General features: G+C 38.2%; 1 protein-coding gene across 1 annotated transcript; it reads right to left on the bottom strand.

Annotated features, from left to right (window-relative positions):
- Positions 1-1258: 1258 nt before the first annotated feature.
- On the bottom strand, positions 1259-20456 carry swt1 (SWT1 RNA endoribonuclease homolog). Its single transcript, XM_057353829.1, has 19 exons — positions 20330-20456; positions 19752-19857; positions 19534-19604; positions 18219-19254; positions 17219-17299; positions 17003-17044; positions 16799-16928; positions 16549-16650; positions 16194-16382; positions 15584-15677; positions 15176-15333; positions 14908-15092; positions 14651-14789; positions 12281-12423; positions 12051-12205; positions 11802-11945; positions 9761-9827; positions 9446-9513; positions 1259-2450 (listed from the first exon to the last, which is right to left on the bottom strand). Exons 2-19 carry the CDS (start codon positions 19833-19835, stop codon positions 2363-2365), a joined length of 2976 nt encoding a protein of 991 aa, XP_057209812.1. The 5' UTR covers positions 19836-19857; positions 20330-20456; the 3' UTR covers positions 1259-2362.
- Positions 20457-20470: the final 14 nt, after the last annotated feature.

The raw sequence follows: 20470 nt of genomic DNA, 5'->3' as shown, positions 1-20470 counted from the left end.
TAACGTTATATTATCCTGGTAGGATTACACTAGGGTTTAGTTATAAATGGGAAGAGATGAAGGGAAAGTCTAGGTCATGTTTTGTATAGGAAACCACTTGAAAGTGTAACGGCAAACCGTGCTATTTAACCTTAAAGTTGATTTAAAGATAGTCAAACTACATCAAATTAGCCAGCAATGCTAAATAATGTACTTGGCTCCAAAATTTAACATGTCAGATATTAAAAATGACTTTGTTGGGTTAATTAAACCATTTACTAGCCTGTTGCTTGGAAACTTTATAAGAATCTGTAACGCAAGATATCTTACTTAGAAATGTAAAACGACCGTTTAAAACTAAGTTGATAGTAAAGTAGTGAGAGAAATTTATATTAAAGACTTACCGTCAACAAAAAAGCCATCAGTCGTGACTCTCGTGCACTTTGCACCTCCGTGGAAGAATTATCATTGAGGACATTCTTAAATGTCCACCCATATGTGGTGACAACCAAAAATACCCACGCTTTGTCGTTTGTGACGTCAGGAGTGTGCTGTGACAGGACTCGCGCAGTAACGCAAGAAAACATGAAATAGTCGAATAAAAATCAATCCAATAGTCACACATAAAAATATTAATGGTAAGAAATATTTTAGGGCTAGTAAATTCTCAGTTGACATACTGTTGTGGTGTTTTGATAATTTTTCTGTCTATTCATTAGTCAGACAGATTATTGTTGTTCTTCAACAAGCCTTCTTTTTTACTGCCTTCTTTCACAAATATTAACATGTCTTAATCCCAGACATATGTCACATGTCAATCCTGCTGTCAGGAAGTAGGCCCAAACCTGGTGTGGGATTACAGGTTTTTTTCGGCAATGGCTAGCCACTGAATTACGGCCTTGGACATGAAGTCTCTACTGACCTTTCCGGTTACAACTGTGATTTCAACATAGCTGACAAAAGGACTGCTAAAACAAGTGCTTCATCAATGGACGTAATCAGATATATTCTGTATATTGCATTCAAAATTCTTGTCTGCAGCTCTGTACAATTTAAGCACGGAATTAAAAATGAATCGAGGAAAAACGCTTCACTTAAATCCGTAATCATGGTCCATCATGTCCTCGATGAGCCATATGAATTTATATAGCACACATCACCGAGTGTTGATGTAATCTCCAGGCGGATATCACATCCTTGTTTCCATAATCCTGTAAGGCCTCTTAATGTGTGACATCGTATATGTGTGACAAAAAAGGACATATACACGTCATTAACGATGCAATGTTTTAATCAAAATGCAAACAGATGTAAAGAAAAATATACAACTTTTGTCTATTCACACTTTAATACAAATAGAAATATGTACAAGTCAAAACGTAAAATAAGATTCTTGCTGAATTGCATATCTGAATAGGCCCATGTTTACATTCTGAGGTGAGGAGTATTTAGTATCTATTGCATTTTCTGCTTCACACAATAGATTCAGCTCCTTTTTACAGAAACTGGAAATGATTAGGAATTAAAAAAGAGAATATTAAACAAAAGAACAGATATAATTTAGGGTGCTGAGGTTTATATGCTAGAATTGCATCATCAGCAGTAGCAGAATGAAAAGCTCTGAACAGAACAAACGGACAATATCAAGATAGTTTGATGAGTGACGCCCAGGAAAGCAGATTTTGACATGTAACTAATTTAATTACGGAAAGCCTCAAAGACCTGATGAACCATGCAGTGTGTGAGAGAATCATTAGGTAACATCTTTGCTTCTAACTCCATGCAATAATGACCAGTTGCCATAACAGCAACTTCAAAAAGATTTTGAACAGAGTGGCAGAGGGAAGATTAAACAATTCTTCCCACTGCTGTAATGAATAAAACCACTAATTCTTCTCTAAAACAGTGCAAGTTTTACAACCAGGGCCTGTATTAGAGAAAGTTCACCCAAAAGTGAAATTCTGTCATCATTACTTACCTCTTGTCATTTCAAATGTGTTTCTTTCTTCTGCAGAACACAAAAGAAAATATTTTTTACCAACATTCTTCAAAATATCGTTTTTTGTGTTTTGCGGAAGAAAGAAAGTCATACAGGTTTGAAATGACAAGAAGGAGAGTAAATGACAGAATTTTCATTTTTGGGTGAACTATCCGTAAGCAATGAAAAACTTTTAAATCACAGCTTAATAAATATTGAAATATATTTTAAAACAAATAAAAAAAAATATTGCAACTATTACACAAACTAGAATGCGGTGTAACTAGCACATATGTTGGCATCAGGTTATGACATCAGAAGACACTCTGCTATCAAAAACCAGGATGGTCAAATGTGAGGAGCTTTTTTGTAGTTGGGTCCAAAGAAGGAGTGTTGGGAGGTAAATCAGGTCCAGTAGCTCAAAGAAGCAGTGCAGTGATCCAGATTTGCACTAAGTTCAGACAGCTGCGCACCACCTACACGCAGCTTTTCCCTGAGGACGCAAAAACAGTAAGTCACCACTTTTCTAAGCACAACGTTTCTAAGCACAGACTGAAAAAATGAATGTCCCTCTTATACAAATGTGACCCTGGACAACAAAACCAGTCTTATGGGTCAATTTTTTGAAAATGAGATTTTTACATAATCTGAAAACGGAATAAATAAACTTTCTATAGATATATGAGTTGTTAGAATAGGACAATATCTGGCTGAGATACAACCGTTTAAAACTCAGGAATCTGAGAGCGCAAAAAATCAAAATATTGAGAAAATTGCCTTTGAAGTTGTTAATCAGGGGCACTGTGCAGACCATCCACTCACAAAAATAAAGTTTTTATATATTTAAGGTAGGAAATTTACAAAATATCTTCATGGAACATGATCTTTACTTAATATCCTAATGATTTTTGGCATAAAAGAAAAATCGATAATTATGACCCACACAATGTATTTTTGTCTTTTACTAAAAATGTTCCCATGCTACTTAAGACTGGTTTTGTGATCCAGGGTCACAAATGATAATACATGATACATACAAAACATCATGTGAAAGAAATTGGGGAACAAATATATCTTTTGCCCTGTCAGCTAATAAAACTATGTTGTGGGTGGTTTAACAATTATATTAAAACAAACTATATACAATTATAATTATAAATAAAAAAATATATTACAATTAAATACAAGCAAAACATGTCTAGAATCCCAAAGCTACTTTTCGTAACGTATATTAAATGAATTTGTCACAATAATGTAAAGTCTTTGAATGATCTCAGTTTCAGCAGTTTCCAGCAAATATTAATATTAATCGTGATTAAAACTTTAGTACACTGAAAAAAATAACTTGTAGAATTTACTTAATAAAATCCTCGTAACAATTTGCACAAATTGTTTTTAAGTAAAATTTGCTGCTATAATTCAAGTACAAATTACTAACCAGTAAATGTTACTTAAAGTAAACAAAGGGTGCTGGGTAAACAAAAGGGTAAACAAAAAATCATGTGTCTAACTCAAACTTCATGGATCACTTACTTTCATATTGAAATATACTATTTTTTTACAACATAGATGGTCAAGTAAGAAGAGACTGGTGGTCTCTGTACTGGCAATTAGTACGGAAGAGTATTAGGGCCAAGCAATAAAAAAATATAAAACCGTTTTGAGTCATTATAATGCGAAATTAAACCCGCAGTTTTTCGGGGAAAAAAGTTGAAATAAAATGTTGAGAATAAACTTAATCAATTTCGAGAATAAAGTCGTTGTGTTTCGAGAAAAAACTCGTTAAATTTCAAGAAATAAAACTCGAAATAAAATGTAGACAATAAACTCACTATACTTTGAGAATAAAGTCATTGTGTTTCGAGAAAAAACTCGTTACATTTCGAGAAATAAAACTCGAAATAAAATGTCGACAATAAACTCACTATACTTTGAGAAAAAACTCGTTAAATTTCGAGAAAAAAGTCAAAATAAAATATCGAGAATAAACGTTTATCCTATATCATGGTCATGTTCATTGCGTAGTACTGAATGAGGACATGGCAGAGTTGTATCACTTAGTCAAGCTATACTTTAGGCTTTCCTTCAGTAACAAAGAAATACTATCAGTCTCTTTAGAAGAATTGAACACGTTTTTAACACGACTTTATTCTCACAAGACTTTTCTCGAAATTTAACGAGTTTTTTCTTGAAACACAATGACTTTATTCTCAAAGTATAGTGAGTTTATTCTCAACATTTAATTTCGACTTTTCGACAGAAGCAGCATGTGTGAAGACCGTCATCAGCTGGCGAAAGAAGCAATGAAGATTACATCTGAATAAACAGTTGTGAAATGTTTCACTTCACACAGGATCACTTCCACGCAACAGCCTGAGGTTACAAACAGGAAGGGGATATCTCGTACACAGGAAGCCAAAGAGGTTAAAAGAAGGAGGCTGAAGAAATGACTTTACGATAAGAACATTCAGACTTCATATAAATATAGCTACGATACGTTAAAGGGTCTCACTGTGAGATAACGAATGTGTTTTTACAGGAAATACTGGACTGACAAACACTAAATTGCCCTCAAGTTAAACAGTAGTGCGATTCTTGGGAAAGCAGCATTTACACAATTGACTTCTCTGACTCACAGTCACACAGACTTTCTCACACTGGTACTGTGTTGCACCACTGGAATGAAGCGCATTATTGTGTTTCTTCTTTTCACACTTTATCTTTCTCAATTCTCATCCGCTCCCTCCCTTCCTCTTCAACCTGTTGCTGCGTGTTGCTTCTTGTGCCGCCCATTGAACGTTACATAACAACAACAGCAAAAGAAGTGGAAGAAATTTGTCTACTTGTTATTCCCCAGTGTACACCCTCCTCAGCACCCAGCCAGCCTGGTTATGTAATGGAGGGTGATGTGGAAAAAAGAAGCAAGTCTGGACACAGATTGTTGTGTTTGCTTAGTTTAAGTGTCTTTTAATAGAATGGAGAGAGAAATTATATAAAATTAAGTAAAGATATAGTAAAGATATAATATTACCTCATGATATCTTCCAAGATAAAAAAATGACTGTCTGGTTATAACCTTGCTTTCTCCAAACCCTGTCTTTACTAATCTGATATGTGAGGTTCATACACTATGCAAAACTATTGACTGCTCAGTTGTGACGTGTTGAACAGACGATGGATTCCTTTCCTCCCGCCTTGCAATTATCCGCTTAACAACCGTGCTACCATGGCAACCATACAACACTAGGGCAGCTCCCTTCACTTGGAAACAAGACCTTGAACAGCACAGTGAACGCTTTATGAAGCCAAGCTTTCACAAATCAACAACAAACCACAATACCGCAGTAATGCCACTTGCTCAAAAACAAGCGTGCAACACTGATCACATTTTCAGACAAAAGCTTGGGTAGTGTTGACAGCTCCGGTTGCTAGATATGAATCCCTGCTGAGCCATCCAGCACCTAGAGACAAGATGCTCATGAACAAAATGTCATTACAAAGCCAATCTGGTACAAAAATAGATTACTCTCAGAGCCAGTTTACACCTAGAAATAAATATCCTAATCGGGTGCCCGTGCTAAATCGAGATGTAAAAAATACAAAACAGTATTGTGCTGCATGTGAAACATTTTGTGATTGGATCAATCATAAAAAACCGTATGATTCACAAAAAAAATCACGAAAAGATTCACAAAAATTACGGCATGTCAACTTCTATGGCTATACAGTATGTTCATGGTGAGAGACATATATAATAAAAAATAAAATAATATATTATAAATATAATAATAAAAATAAAATTATAATATAACATTTTACCAAAAACTGTAACACAAAAAGTGTCGAAAACATTTGTATTAACTTGATTTTGATTTTAACGCGATACAAGGCTATTTAAAAATTAAGTACAACACAATTTTAGTTACAATTTTTACAACAACAAAAATTATTGTTTGATTGAAAACTGTAAAAAAGTGCTTACATAAGACAGTATTGTGTAATATTAACATGCAGTAACATAGTGACATCTTAATATAGTTACTAATACAGCTTAAATGCTTTCTTATATACAAGTCGCTTTGGATAAAAGTGACTGCTACATAAATTAATGTAAACATACTAAAATAACACAAAAATCAGCTTGAAACATAACGCTTGTGCTTAGATTAAAATTCAAAGAAGTGAGTGACGTACGTAACACGAGTGACGTACGGAGTCCAACCCTCCCTTTGAAATCCGATTACAAAAGGCCACATGAGACACATTTGAGATGCATGTCACTAGCCGGTGTGAATGCTGATGTCTCGTCTGACGCCTCGTGATATCACCTGTAGATCCTAATACAAGGTGTGTACAGGCCCTCAGGTCAATTTCAAAAACCTTAAACCCATAAATCAATATCACATGAGATGAAAACCTGAATGAAGGACAGCTTCTGTTAACGTTACATGACCCAATCCATTCTCAAGTTATGAAATGTTCAGTGAAGCAAAGCCTGTTTGCTTACTGAGAGCAGCGCGTTATGTAAGAGGGCACAACTGATAATCATATACTGATAATATGCGTACTGTATGTCTCTAGATCTTACAGGTTGGGTACATGACTAGGTCATTGTGCTTTGGTGCATTAACATACAGTACAGTAGGTATTTCATTTCAGGTATTTCATTTCACCAAATGATACCCATTAAAGGACTGAAACGCATGGATTGATGCGTGACATGAGGTCATTGAGTTCTTTGTGATGAATGCTGAGTGCTGCGGCTCATTGATCCAACTGAGGTAAGCGAGTCACTAACAATCAGCTGTCAACCGCTCTAGAAGTACGTGTGTGTTGCTATGCTTGGCTGAAAATGTAAATCAATGAACCCTCTCTTTGGCCCTGAAAACAAAACCTAACTGATGGTTGACAAACACAAGCAAAGTCAAAGTCTAAAGTGTTAATCTCCCAAAAGTGAGGGCTTAATTAATCATTACAAACGATGCATTAATAAACCTGAATGGAACAATGTTGGCTGTTTGTAATATGCACGTCTGGACCTTAGGGGGTGTAGCCAGAGCTCTACATGGGAGCTTTTAACTGTGCGTGAAACGCCTGAAATTTACCGTGTGACTGTGGAAAAAATTTAGCCGTGTGACTTGTGTCTTGCCAAATTCCAGTGTTCCATCAGCTGTTATTAAACGCAGAAACGTGTCCTGCATGTTTGCCCTAATGTGCCCCAATTACAGTATAATGCATGAATATTGATTGGTCATGTGGATGTTGCTAAGCAACCTTCTGAGAGTAACCTGTCAAGGTACCTGAATTCATATTCACGAGCAATATCTTTACCGCAGTATCATTTTTTAGTTCGTTATCAAGATGACTATCACAATTTTGTCATGCCTACTGGGTGTGCCGTAATAATCAAAAACCAATTTATAAAGGATAATTTATTCAGAAATAGTTTATACTTTTTTAAGGTATAGTTCACCCTAAAATAAACATTCTGTCCTCATTTACTCACCCTCTTTTCATTTTAAACCTGTATGACTAAGAACACAGAAGAAGTTATTTGGAAGAATGTTGATAATGATAACCGAACAGTGGCGGGCCCCATTGACTTTGCTTGTATGGACACAAAACCAATGCATGTCAATGATGTTGTTCAGTTACCAACATTTTGCAAAATATCTTCTTTTGTGTTCTGTATAAGAAAGTAAGTCATACATGTTTGAAATGACAAGAGGGTGAGTAAATGATAACAGAACGTTCATTTTTGGGTGAACTATGCCTTTAATGTATACTTTTTGTATATTATTATATTCGTATATACATTAAGACATTATATAATGTTTAAAGATGATTCGTTTTAATATGATACATAACCGTTACCCATTATTTCTGCTTGTACACCTAACTGTTCTCCTACATAGCCTTTGTAGCTCAATAGAGGATTTTTCTCCGCAAACCATCAGGGGAGGTGTAGGCAGGTAATTTGTGGAACACGGTCCATGGGCTCGCAGCACAACAAACAAATTGAAAAAGCGTTGGGAAATAATGAATCTCAAAATAATCTCTCATAAACTCCTCACTGCCTTCTCTTGCACCCTCATAGATCCACACGTTATGTCCTGCCAACATTCCTCTCGCACACATATTTTCCATCTCCAAATGCAATATCCTTTTAATAAACCTTATCATTTAAAGAGCATTCACTTAAAAGAAAGCTAACACAGTTTGGATTTTGCTGGCTGTCATAGCGGAAAAAGTGCTATTCCGCCTGGCACAAAGATCCACATAAAACACCACATCCGATTCCATTTCCAAACACTGACAAGTGCAATCACATCTTTATTTATATAATTAATATACAAATAATAATGTTATTACACTGTTGAGCACTCCACACCAGTCTGAGGCTCCATTACATCAGCACATTCAGGATGAGAAAATCTCTAGATGACTAGATGCATCATGCTTACGTTCTGACTTCCATTTCTACTAACACACACTGCTGGGAATATATTGTGAAATACATTTACCAGGATTGTGTGTTCAGGCTAACGGCTCAGGGGACTAAAGGTGATGTATCATTAAATACAGTCTTTGAGTCATTAATGCCTTCCTCTGAGCTTCAGATTGTGATTAAGATTGCACAAGAGGAGTTTTCAGCACAACCTGTTATTACACAAGAGACACGTTTAGTGAGTGTTAGTGCACAGAATATAGCACAATGCTGGGTTTATCACACATAATGAACTAAACCGTAACAAGAATCGAATAAAGGAAAAAGATCAGTGGTGTTTCGACTACTGCATGAAAGAAAGATGCTGAATTACTATGAAAGAATGCTAATAAAAGTGAATATAAATATAAAACATTCAAAATACATATAAAATTAATGTTTACACCTTTGTACAATTACAAAGTGAAGGCAAAAATAATTTGAAACAGCTATCCTAAACACTTTCCACGTTTGCCCCTGGTAGACTATAAGGTTGGAGAAAAGTATTTGTGCATGTAACGCCCCCATCACGTTGCCTGATACGCCCAGACGGTTGTGACATCATAACCATGACAATTTCTGAACTTTTTGTTTTTTTAGCTTAGCTTCCATAAATGGTTCAGGGGGAGCTTTATTCCACTGGAGGCCTCGTAAAGAACACATGCGCCCATTCGCTTCGTCATGCAACCACTGCTTATCTAACCTGCCAGACATAATGTTTAGCATTCAACAGAACTATCTTCTGGGGTTTGTCAAGGCTTGTAATGCAACAACTGAAAATGGAAACTCGAATTTCCTACGAGGCCACAGACACCTGCTGAGACCTGCCATAGCAAGCACTGACCCGAGAACTGCAGAGCTGCAAACGCCTCTCTGTTTTATGGGCGTGTTTATTGCGTGGTCTTAACAGAACGGTACGCGTCGTGCACGTAGCCGGTTAACAAAAGCAAAAACATTTGTGAGTTAAAGATAAGCTGACGTAAATGTGACTCTGAACTTACCGGTATTCCTGTTGAGATACGAAATCAAACAGGTCCCTGGCGGTGAAGCGTGGCTCCATAGCAGCAATCTGAAACCATAATGCATTTCTTTTATTGTCAAGAACAGCTCAATGTCCTTCTGCATAATCACTACTTTAGCGCTTTGTTGATTTTAATGGTCAGTTATGTCTGATCTAAACCAGATGAAAATTTCTTCTGCAGAGCTTAAATATAAAAACAACCTGTCCTGTTTGAAAGACATATTAACTGTGACCACATTTTTTCACAACAATCTGACTCCCACAAAGTCTTCATCAGTGGGTGATGTGGTCTTACCTCACTGGTTTGAATGAAGGAGAGAAGTAGCTGTGCATCCTGAACACTGCCGTCCACAGATAACACCCTATTGAAGAAGAAACACACACCAATCTTTATTAAACACCTATATTTTGTTACAATTACACTTGTGGTTTGTAGTATCTTAATGCATGCAGAACTCTGACTCTGAAGAAACAAAAAAAGTGTAAATTCTGGATTTAGCTATTTGTGTGGAAGACACTCAAAGCAGAATATGTGAGCAAAAGCCCGTCCTGAATAACCTTCAGGAGATCCGGAAAGAACGAACATGTTGGTGCAGAGACAGAGGTGAGCCGAGGAGAGATGGAAAGAATAAAACAACATGGACTGCAAAGGGAGGAAGAGATGGGGGAGAAAAGTAGAGAATTCAAAAGAGAAAACAAGAAAAAGCTATTTCAGCAAAAAAAAGCTTAAAAGCTCTGATGACTCATCTCGTCTGCTTTCTGCGCATAAAAACGAGTCTAGCCGTTTCCACGAAGACTGCACCTAATCTCCCTTCAAACCTTGTCATCCTGCCTTCTGAAACACTCTTCCGTTACAATCCAAGGGAGCGACTTTAGTTTACCTAAAAATAAAAATTCTGTCATCATTTACTAACCCGCATGAGATGATGCTCCATACCCATATGATTTTCTTTTTTCCATGAAATCACAGATGTTAGTGAGAAAGTTAAAGACTCACAGTCTCAATCCCAATTCTCTGTTATTATATGCATTTTTTTTTTTTTTGAAAGGGAACTTACCATTTAAATGCACAACAATAAAACCTTGGACACATAACAAACGTAAAAGCAACACACACCTGAAGCTCAGATGAAAACTGACAATTATGTAACAAATGTCAGTGGGTGTCTCGGGATCAGTAGTGAATCAGCAAATACTACAGTAGGACAACGAACAAGTTGGTGTGAAAATCAATTTGCACACACTTATGCATGAGCACGGAGTCTTGTGTGGAAATAAGCGAGCGTATAATCAAATAAACAACAAAGCACAAAGTGTCACGTCACAAAACATTCATTTTCCCGTTGACTCGAGTGTATTAAAGTCAGCATGAAACGGCAGGTGTGATGATGTTATCTTCCCTATTGTGACGGCTTCCAGAATGAGAAAAAAAGTGTAGGCTGGGGCATGATTTTTCGGAAATAATTGTTGGAAACTGGAAGTGTGGCCATTAAAGTCACACCCCACATGTAATTCAGAGAGGAGATATCTTTTTGACAAGGAGGTCAATGTTTTTAATGTAAGATTACATAAAAGCACACTCTGTTGAACAAAAGCTTCCCTGAATTTCATGCATTTAAACAAAATAATGTATTATTCAATTAGCATTTAAAGAACTAGGTCCAACATGTCTCCCCAATACAAAATAAGCCAAGTTATGTTATTTGTAACATAAGTGTTATTATGTTTACACTTTATTTAAGAAAAAGTTTTGGCTAGTGTGTGACACCAATAACTCATTTAGCAAGCAGTAATAAACTACTTGACTTTCTAAATGTAAAGCTACAAGCTACTTACTCAGTTCTATAAAATATACATTCATTACAGACCCGGTTATTGATTCGCTATGAAATATTTATTATGCGACCTTGGACGATGAGAACGAGCGGCTCAATATGTTAATTAGGGCAGACAAGCTTTAAGCTATGGCAGCTATTACACTGAAACAGAGCTTGTCTGTGTGCTACAACTACGACAGACTGAACTGAATTAGAACTGGTTTACTAGCAAGACCCAGAGAAATCAGATGAAAAATTGCTATGTGACAGTTAAGATGTCTGTCTGCCGGCTGCTATGAGTCATGGAGTCTACATGAACGCTGAGAAATAAAAGTGAGTCATAAAAAATACGCAGTAAGGATTTGAAAATACATACAGAATACCCCCTCCCTCTTGTGACACACCTACATCTGTCCCCTACGTGCTTCGGTGACTAAGGACACACACTGAACATATCCTGTTAGGAGACATGACTGGAACGTTAACAGGCCCTGCTGCACGGTTTCTGTGTGTGTATACCTATGAAGAGCCCCCAGGAGCTGTTTAAGGGCAGAGGAGAGCCTGTGGAGGCAAGAGAGGGCTTCCTGAGGTGGGGGTGTGGTGGCTCGCGGACTGGGCTCAGTGGCTCCCGGACTGTAGTGTAACACTGAGAACAGAGCCGAACTGAGAGAGGTAACCAGACAAACAAAGATAAGTCATGCATTAGGTAATTCAGTGCGGTTTTTGGAACGGTTGAGGTTACAAGCTATGTGAATAAATGGCTCTCACCTAATCTGACACACGTTGTTCCAGATGCTCTCAAACAATGCCCAAACTTCCTCATGGCATGCGTGAGGGGGCGAGGCTTCATCCTCCACTTCTGCCATCAGCGAGTCCTCGTTGTCCTCATTGTCAATATTACCCTGTAGAGAAGCTTTGGGAGACTGTCACACACACACAAAAAAAACATGAGCGATCAGATCGACACAATTATCTATTATAATTTAGCTGCAACTGACCTGTAGTCTTTGCTGCAGCATATGTAAAGTGGAGAGAGCCTGATCCACACGCATGCTGTACGGAGATCTGCAAGTCAGCGCAGACAAGAGCTCTGTAGCCCCTCTCACAGCACTGAGTACAGATGCACGCTCGATGGACCGATCTACAGTCAGACACAGAGACACAAGCCAACGTTTATGAGACTTTTAATAGATGCATGACTAGCAGCTTTAGAATAAACAGGCCTTAAAGCAGAGGTTTAGGTAAAGGGATAGTTCACACAAAATATAAATTCTGTCATGACCCCTCGTGTCATTCAAAATCTGTATCCAACTTTTTCTTCTGTAGAACACAAAATAAGATATCTTGAGAAATGTAGTTGTATTTTTGTTTCCACTATCCCTTTAATATATTGTGTGTAGACATATAACTGGGACTTTTCTGTCCCTTCAGGCGAGCTATTTCAGTCGAGCCGTTAGTCAACCAATGTTTAATTGGTAATTTAATGGAAAGGCAACTGTGTGTGACTCAGATCTCATGATTTTTAATGACCTCAATTTGTCGAATCTGGAGGAATGGAGCGCTCCATAATCAATCCGCTTCACAAGATGTCTTATTAAATTCGGCAACAAAGCAAGGGTCTTTTCACACCCTCCATCACTAATTTATAATAAACTGTACTTTTGATCCTTGTCTTTCCATTCATATTTGTTATATCATTCTACTGCTAATATTACAATCATGTTTAAAACATAGCGTATTCTTGAAATAAAAATAAAGTGTCCATTATCATGCTCAGACCAGTTTACAAAGGTCATCGCCTTCTGGAGGCACCACAAACCCACACCGAGATGCTCTAACACAAAAGCGCGCACGCAAATGCAGCGACAGACGGTCTTTTCACCCCAGACAAACAACAAAGTGTAGTAAATCACATTTAGACATGAGCAGAAGGACCCTGGTACTTTTCCATCACTGCACTACAAACTCTTAAAGTACCCTCCCTCATCCGCTCTGTTGGACCGGGCTCATGGCCAAAGGCAGCAGAGAAGAAAGGCACAGTCATACTCCTGCAGCAATGATTGACAGAATGAGGTCAATCTCATAACTCCAAACACACACAAAATACGAGAGTGTGGATCAAAACCACACAGACAAACAAACACAAATACTGTTGCAGTTTAATGACATGATGAGCATGTGAAGAACATAGAGAGGACCGGTTAAAAAAAGCGTTTCTACCTTTATGACTTTCTTCCGCAGAACACAAAAGAATGTATTTTGAAGAAAGTTGGTAACCGAACAACACTGGCCCCCATTCACATCTACTGTATGGACACAAAACCAATGCAAGTGAACGGGGGCCATTTAACAACATTATTCAAAATATCTTCTTTTGTATTCTGCAGAAGAAAGAAAGTCATAAAGGTTTGAAATGACAAAAGGGTGAGAAATGAATTGTAATTTTTAGGTGAACTATCACTTTAAAGGTGTGATGAACTGGGCTTGTTTATTGTTTTATACTGTACTTATGACGTTCGCGTGGTTTTTACATTCGAAAACATCAAAATCAATAAGTAATAGGCTATTTTCTACCCTGGTTTTGAGGCCGGCTTGACAAACGATCGGTTTGAATGAGCGTTCCGCCATCAAGACTTGGAAGAAAAAGCCCACTGCTATGATTGGATAGCAGTTTGCGTAGTAAACTTAGTTGGAGCCTTCTGTGAATTTGGTTAGAGACGTAACGTTAGGTTACACAGGGCATATCAAGTGATCTCTAACAAAGCAATAGTGACGCAATGTACAAAAATGTTTTACTCACATAAGATTGCTGCGCCATTCCTATCGGATCCAATATTGACGGCACAGCACAGCTTTTTAATTTTAGTCTCTCCGCAAATCCATCGTCAACCTGTGCCTTGTTCACAAAGGAATCCGCGGTAATGTTTTACCCACGTGAGCTGGAACCTCTTTAAAAATAAACTTCAACCACGCATTACTAATGTCGGAATCCGAAGGAAGGTTATGCAGCGACTGTGTTCTTCCACAACCAGGCACTGACTCCACAATATTTTGCGATCTTTAACGGCATGTTTATTGCTTGCTCGCTCTATCAAGTGGGCGGGGCTAGAGAAGTAGTCATTGATATTTTTCTGTGGACGCGGTGTTCAACCTATACAGTAGATAGGTGCATTCCAGGACCTGGCGTTCGCTGAGCCTGGTGTCAATAACAGTTGTAATCTCAGTAACAAGGGCGTTTTCAGTTCTGACACTTACAGGATGTTCGCTTGAATACGATTCCCTCTTATATAACAAAAGCTCGGGTTAAAATTGAGGTCTTAATTCAATGCCCCTTTAAGCATCACACTAAAGCTGTCAGACATACATACTTGAACAGAGACAGTCGCTCAGCATCTCCACGCAGCTGAGCAGGCTCCTCTTAATAATGATTCCAAACACAGCGATCCAGTGCTTCTTAAAACACTTCAGTACACCATCCAGATTCCACGGAGGCTTGACGTACACTATCTGCACACACAAACACACAAGTCACAGAGTGCAGACGACAGAAAAAAGCCATTCTGCAAGTTCATACAAAATTGATAAATAAATGAATTATCAATGTGTGCAGAGAGTGCAGTGCCACCTCAGTCCATAACTCTCCAAACGCGGCCTTCATCTCTTCCTCCAGCACCTCAGACAGCGCCCCCTGGAGGCAGGACTCCAGGATTGAAACACAGTCACTCAGCTGTGGTTCCTCAGCTGGATCGTTACGTGTCCTCTCCTGTGATTTCTCCCTTGCAGGAGGTCTATGTGCCAAGACAATCTTGTCTAAAGAATTTAAACAAATATAAAATCATTTTAATGATGCAAAAACAGCACGAGCATTCAAATTGCAGGTGTCAGTAGCAGACCTTTCTCTACGTTTCCAACAGTGGTCGATGCAGCAGGTGGAGCACAAAGGTAGTTTATGATCGAAAGTCTGTTTTCTTCAACCTCTTTTACTAGGTCTGCTTTGCTCAAGGCTTTTACCCCACTAAGCAAAGCCTTGCTGCACAAGTTCTTATCGTCACTACAAAAAGAAATCATACAGAGAAAATAACGAATTCAAGCGGTAGTAAGTTGTCCTCCACTTTCCTAATGTACAGTATTCATGGCAACACAATTGGTAATTAAATCACAGTGTTTTTTCATAAAACAAACACATGGCCACCTTGCATGTCATTAGCCATCTGAAAGGACAATTCAGGGACAACAAAAAATGGAAATGTACTGCAGACACGTCTAGAGGACAAACAGATGCATGGAGCGGAAACACTCACGTGCAAAGAACTACAGCGCCCTCTGGGTACAGAGCCTGGTACTGCAGACAGCACGCCAGAACTCTGTCATCGTTATTTACAACACCAGGCCCACCTAAAGTAGAGAGAGAGAGGAGATGAAACAAAGGATGAACATCAACTCACAACATACTACCTATGCTTTATAGTATATAGCGATCGAGATTAAAAGTGGTGAATCTCAATATACGGTGCGTGTGCGGTACCATAAAATATACAATGCCAGGTGTACCTAGATGCATTTTGCATTGAAGTTTGTATCCGAATGCATAACATAACTCACAAACCCTTACGCTACAGAGTGCCACATTTGGCACATGCTTCTATCAAACAGTGTCTTCAAAGTACACATTTATAGTCTATGTCATGTCAGTTATATATGACAAAGAGCTCTTGTGTGATTTTATACAAGAACTGCGCATTACTTCAATGTGTAGTAGTATTAATATTCAGACAGCGTGAATAGTAAAACGGCTCCATCTGCTGGTTGTTGGTTTGCTTTCCACTTAACATCTTTGCTTTTACAAAACACACAGCAGGGGCCTTTAATGCAAATACTGATACATCTCAAGATAAGCGTCTGGTTACTCACAGACAGCCTGGGAGGCCTGCTGCATTGACTGGCCCAGAAGTCTGGGCTCCTGGTTTTTCAGGCAGCTGTAGATGTAGTGGACTGCTGGCCTGGCTTTGCCCTCCACATTGCTGGAGAGTTTGCCACTCTTCAGATAGTCAAGCTCCTGCAGGACCACCCACGGAATGAGCAAAGTGGGGAACCCCAGCGCTGAGAATGAGAGTTTTAAAATATTTTGTTAAAATAAAGCAGAAAAAAACAAATGACTGCACTGCAGTCATGCATCACCTCTAACATTAAAAGCATGCAGACTGAATTTCTATGTTGAGAACAAAACTGAAAAGGGAACTACAAAGTTTCCTTCGTCTAATCTTACCAGCAAGGCCATGTGACCTGATCTTCTTCACAAACTCCAGATGGCTGAGCAGCACATTTGTATCAAGGACGATAAGGAGGCTCTGTTGATGTTGCTCTTCATCTGTGATAAGTTAGAAACATTTTTCACTAAATCCCACTTTCACCCAGATGCAAAACTGCACAACTATTCATCAAAATGCCCTTGCAAGAACAAAACCTTTTTATGTTTATACTTCAGGAATATGTTAAATCTGTTCATGTGACATTACTGAAGGGCAAGCTGGTTCCCTCTTCTGGTGGATCAATGTCCATGCAGGTGAGCTCTCCGCAGTTCTCCACTAAGTTGAGATCCAGTCGCCTCTCAGAGCGTGCCAAATGCAACTCCTCCACCAGTTGCATCTAAAAAGTGCATGAAACAGAGTAAGAAACTTACGCACATGGCTATATCCTGAATGTTAAGAAATACGGCTAACCTCATGGTCACAGTCAAAGGTCTCTGCAGGTTCCTGAGTTTTCTGAAACGGCACAAAAGACCTGTCTGATCACCACATACCCTGTGTTGAAATGTAATGGTATTAGTACTATTTACTGTGGTTCACTGGAACTAACAGGGTGGAATTCTATATTTGAAACCATTTTCTCTTTTTGTCCTGATGCATCTTTCACACATCCGTTAAATCGGTATTTACCAAATGATATTCTTGTTTCTGTCCTTGGACTGAAGATCGCTCTGTTCTTGGGTCTCTGTAAGCATTGCATATTTCCTGGAACTGAATTCGAAAGTGTTATATTTAAGTGACATTTGTTCCCATCATAATAAAAAACCTTTTGAACTTTTTAAAATAGTGCAACAACTGATCATAACTTTTACCAACTCTATCAAGATTTTTTGTTACTGAAGTTGAAACTACTTTCACTTCACTATTAGGACATGTTACACATTTAGAACTGTCAGCTTCAGGTATTATCTAAATCACTAATACAGACCTATTAACTGTAAGCTGGACTTAAAATGTGTGAATAAAAATAAAAGACAAACTCAAAGAGAGAGAGAAGAGAACATACAACAAATGAATGGGCCTCGTTCATGAAAGACGACCAGAGCGGATTCTTGTGTAAATCGTTCATAAAGTCGTTTTGACGTATATTACTCGGAATTTACTCATATATTTACAAATGTTTCATGAATGAGGCCCAATGTGTGATATAACACGGGATGTCTCAGCATACAGTCAAGCTGGTGAAAACACAGAAAACACCAACATGGTAGTGCAGTACTGTGAGATTTTATGTTTGCCTGTGTCCCACCTAGTTTTATGCACTATATCCTGCTTATGTTGTTTTCTCACTTATAAGTGTCACTGAGAGTTACGACTTGAAGTGGCTGTATTATTGTTCAGTATGTTCCAGATATTAAAAACAAGGAACTCACGTAGCACTAACCAAAGCATAAATGACTAACAAATATGTCTAGTGATTTTCCATATACCGAAGTGTCTGAATCAGAGCATTACATCACTTCCTCATTTATCGCATATATTGGACCTGTCCTCAATAAACATTTGACTTGGAGTGAACTGCACTTCTGTGTCTGTGTCATTCTTGGTCCCCGGATCCTGAGCTTCTGGGTGTTTCATCGAATAAACTCTTAAACTTTCAACCTAGACAAAAGTAATATCTTACAAGTACCTTGCAGGAAGTGACGCTTGGTGTCGTGACGTCTTTTGATTTATCCGTCTGCACCTGCTGAACCGCACCTACTGAATTTAAATGTAAAGGATGTGACGAGCGATTACCAAAGAGTGGGTTAGAGGTCGAGGCCAAAACCTTCTGTGGCGTCTGTTCTTGCCTCTTAGAGACCAGAGATGTGTTTGTAGATGGAGATCCTGCCACCACGGTTTCAGTAAGACATGCCTGACTGTTACATCGAGTCCTGCTACGAGAATAAGCCAAATGGACATTCCAAATATCCGTGTTTCTCTGAGCTTTAACAGTACTGGCCTTCTTTGGAATCTTGAAACTGATTTTTGGCATGAAAGCAGGGCATTGTCTTTCATCTTGCTTCTTGTGTGAACAATCCTCTGGTAATTTTGGTTTAGTTGCAGAGTCTACATGCTTCACTACCGGCAAAGACTTCACTGTTTTATCATGAGAAGTATTTACACCGACAGCCTGATCAAATTCTTTGGACCTCCTGCTCACCAACTTCTTCCTCATTTCCTTTAAAGCCTCTGATTGAGATTCCCGATGTGCCAAGCTATTGCTGGTCACGTTTTTTTCATCTCTTCGCTTGACATCGGTGTGATGCTCTGGTGATAATGACCTCTTCAATAGTTTCCTCCGTTTCTCTTGTTCCTTGGAGGGAGAATCATCATGTGCAGGTTTGGGCTTCTCTGGTGCTGATCTCCTCGATACCAACTTCTGTCTCTGACTCTCCAGCTCCTTGGAAGAAGGCTGATTTGTTGCAGTGTGTCTACTGAAGCTTTTACCCGAGATAGTGGGGCTTGTATTGTCATGTTTCCTTCTGGCAGTCACTTTTTCTTTGTATTCTGTGATATGCGATTTGACAGTCCTGGAATTCTCAGTTGCTTTGCTTTTCAAAGAAACTTCTTCCTTGCTCTTTTTTGGAACCACATCTGTTTTTGTCAATCTCGCTTTACTAAGACTGATGCTTTGTGTTGATGAGTCACTGGCCCTCCTCCCTTTAGATTTTTCTTTATCAACACTGAAATTCAGTGAAGAGACAACAATTAATTTATAAAAAAACATTAAATATAATCAAATAAATTGATTTTGATGAAAATAGTACCGTCAATCCAAAAATGTATAAAACCAGTCTAAAAGCAAATATAACATTTCTAAAAAACATGCCATATGCATTTTAGACTAGATTACATAACGTCTCCATCTCAGAATTGACAGTGACATTTATACATATACCTACATCACATCATAAATACATGAGACAAAATATTTACATGAAAAAAAAAAAATGCTTTGACACCTTTCATGTCGATGATGATGACGATGATGTGTGTGGCTCTTTGAGCTGCTGAGTTTCTTACTGTCTCTCTCCTGTTCAGCAAACACATACAGTACGTGTTAGAAAATCTAACAGCAATGAGAACTAAAAACACATCTTACAATGTCCAGTACTGATAAAAACGAATGCATCACAGTTATTACTAGTTCAAAATCCACTCAAAATATTGACTGCCTTACCTTTTTCTCGTCTTCATGTAAACAACTCGATGAGACTCGTTCCTCCTTTTTGTTTTTTTTCTTTTTTGATTTCTTGCTAGACATGTTCAAACCTCTGTGTCTGTGACTGAACATAAAGCCCATAATGATTCACTTATTTACATACAGTATGATAATACAATAAGATTTATATTTGGGAACACTTTTCATTATTTTTTAAATAAAAAAACAATTACTACGATAATGGTTTTAATACACGTGATTTACGGTTTCGTTTAAATAGTAAGAACGAAAATCTATTTTCTCCCAAGAGCTCCATATCGGTGAACGTTATTCCCAGAGCGAAATCCAACTCATCCTTGAGAGACACAGATAACGCCTAAAACAATGTAAACCAACTCAGGGTCGACCTTAAACTGCTCCACAATAGGAAACTTATGCCATTAAAAAAGAAATGGTGGTTTTCAGGAACATAGAACTGAAGCAGTACAGAATATTTGTCCTGGCTTGCCCAAAACCTCAAATCTTACATTGTAAAATTGAACGAATTTTAAAGTTTATATTTTTCTACGGCTTTGATATGAGAGAGGTTTACCTACCAGAAATAAGGCAAACGTTGCTAAATAACTAACTGAATGACAGAACGAGACTCAGTCGTCTCACACTGCTCCCCTCAACACTTTTCCACCAGTTTAGATTGCCTCGCTCAATCCACTTCCGCTCTCTGAGGTAGCGTAGTT

Source organism: Triplophysa rosa, linkage group LG15 (assembly GCF_024868665.1).
Source record: "Triplophysa rosa linkage group LG15, Trosa_1v2, whole genome shotgun sequence".
NCBI lineage: Eukaryota > Metazoa > Chordata > Actinopteri > Cypriniformes > Nemacheilidae > Triplophysa > Triplophysa rosa.
Note: the sequence above shows the minus strand (reverse complement) of the source record. Positions and strands in the feature narration are given on the sequence as shown.

What these genes read in the sequence shown, in the direction of transcription:
- swt1 (XM_057353829.1), bottom strand. Translation starts at nt 19,835, where the DNA reads ATGTCTAGCAAGAAATCAAAAAAGAAAAAAAACAAAAAGGAGGAACGA. An exon ending in CCTTTGACTGTGACCATGAG is followed by an intron (nt 16,929 to 17,002) that starts GTTAGCCGTATT and finishes TGCACTTTTTAG; the next exon opens with ATGCAACTGGTGGAGGAGTT. An exon ending in GCAGGCCTCCCAGGCTGTCT is followed by an intron (nt 15,678 to 16,193) that starts GTGAGTAACCAG and finishes TCTCTACTTTAG; the next exon opens with GTGGGCCTGGTGTTGTAAAT.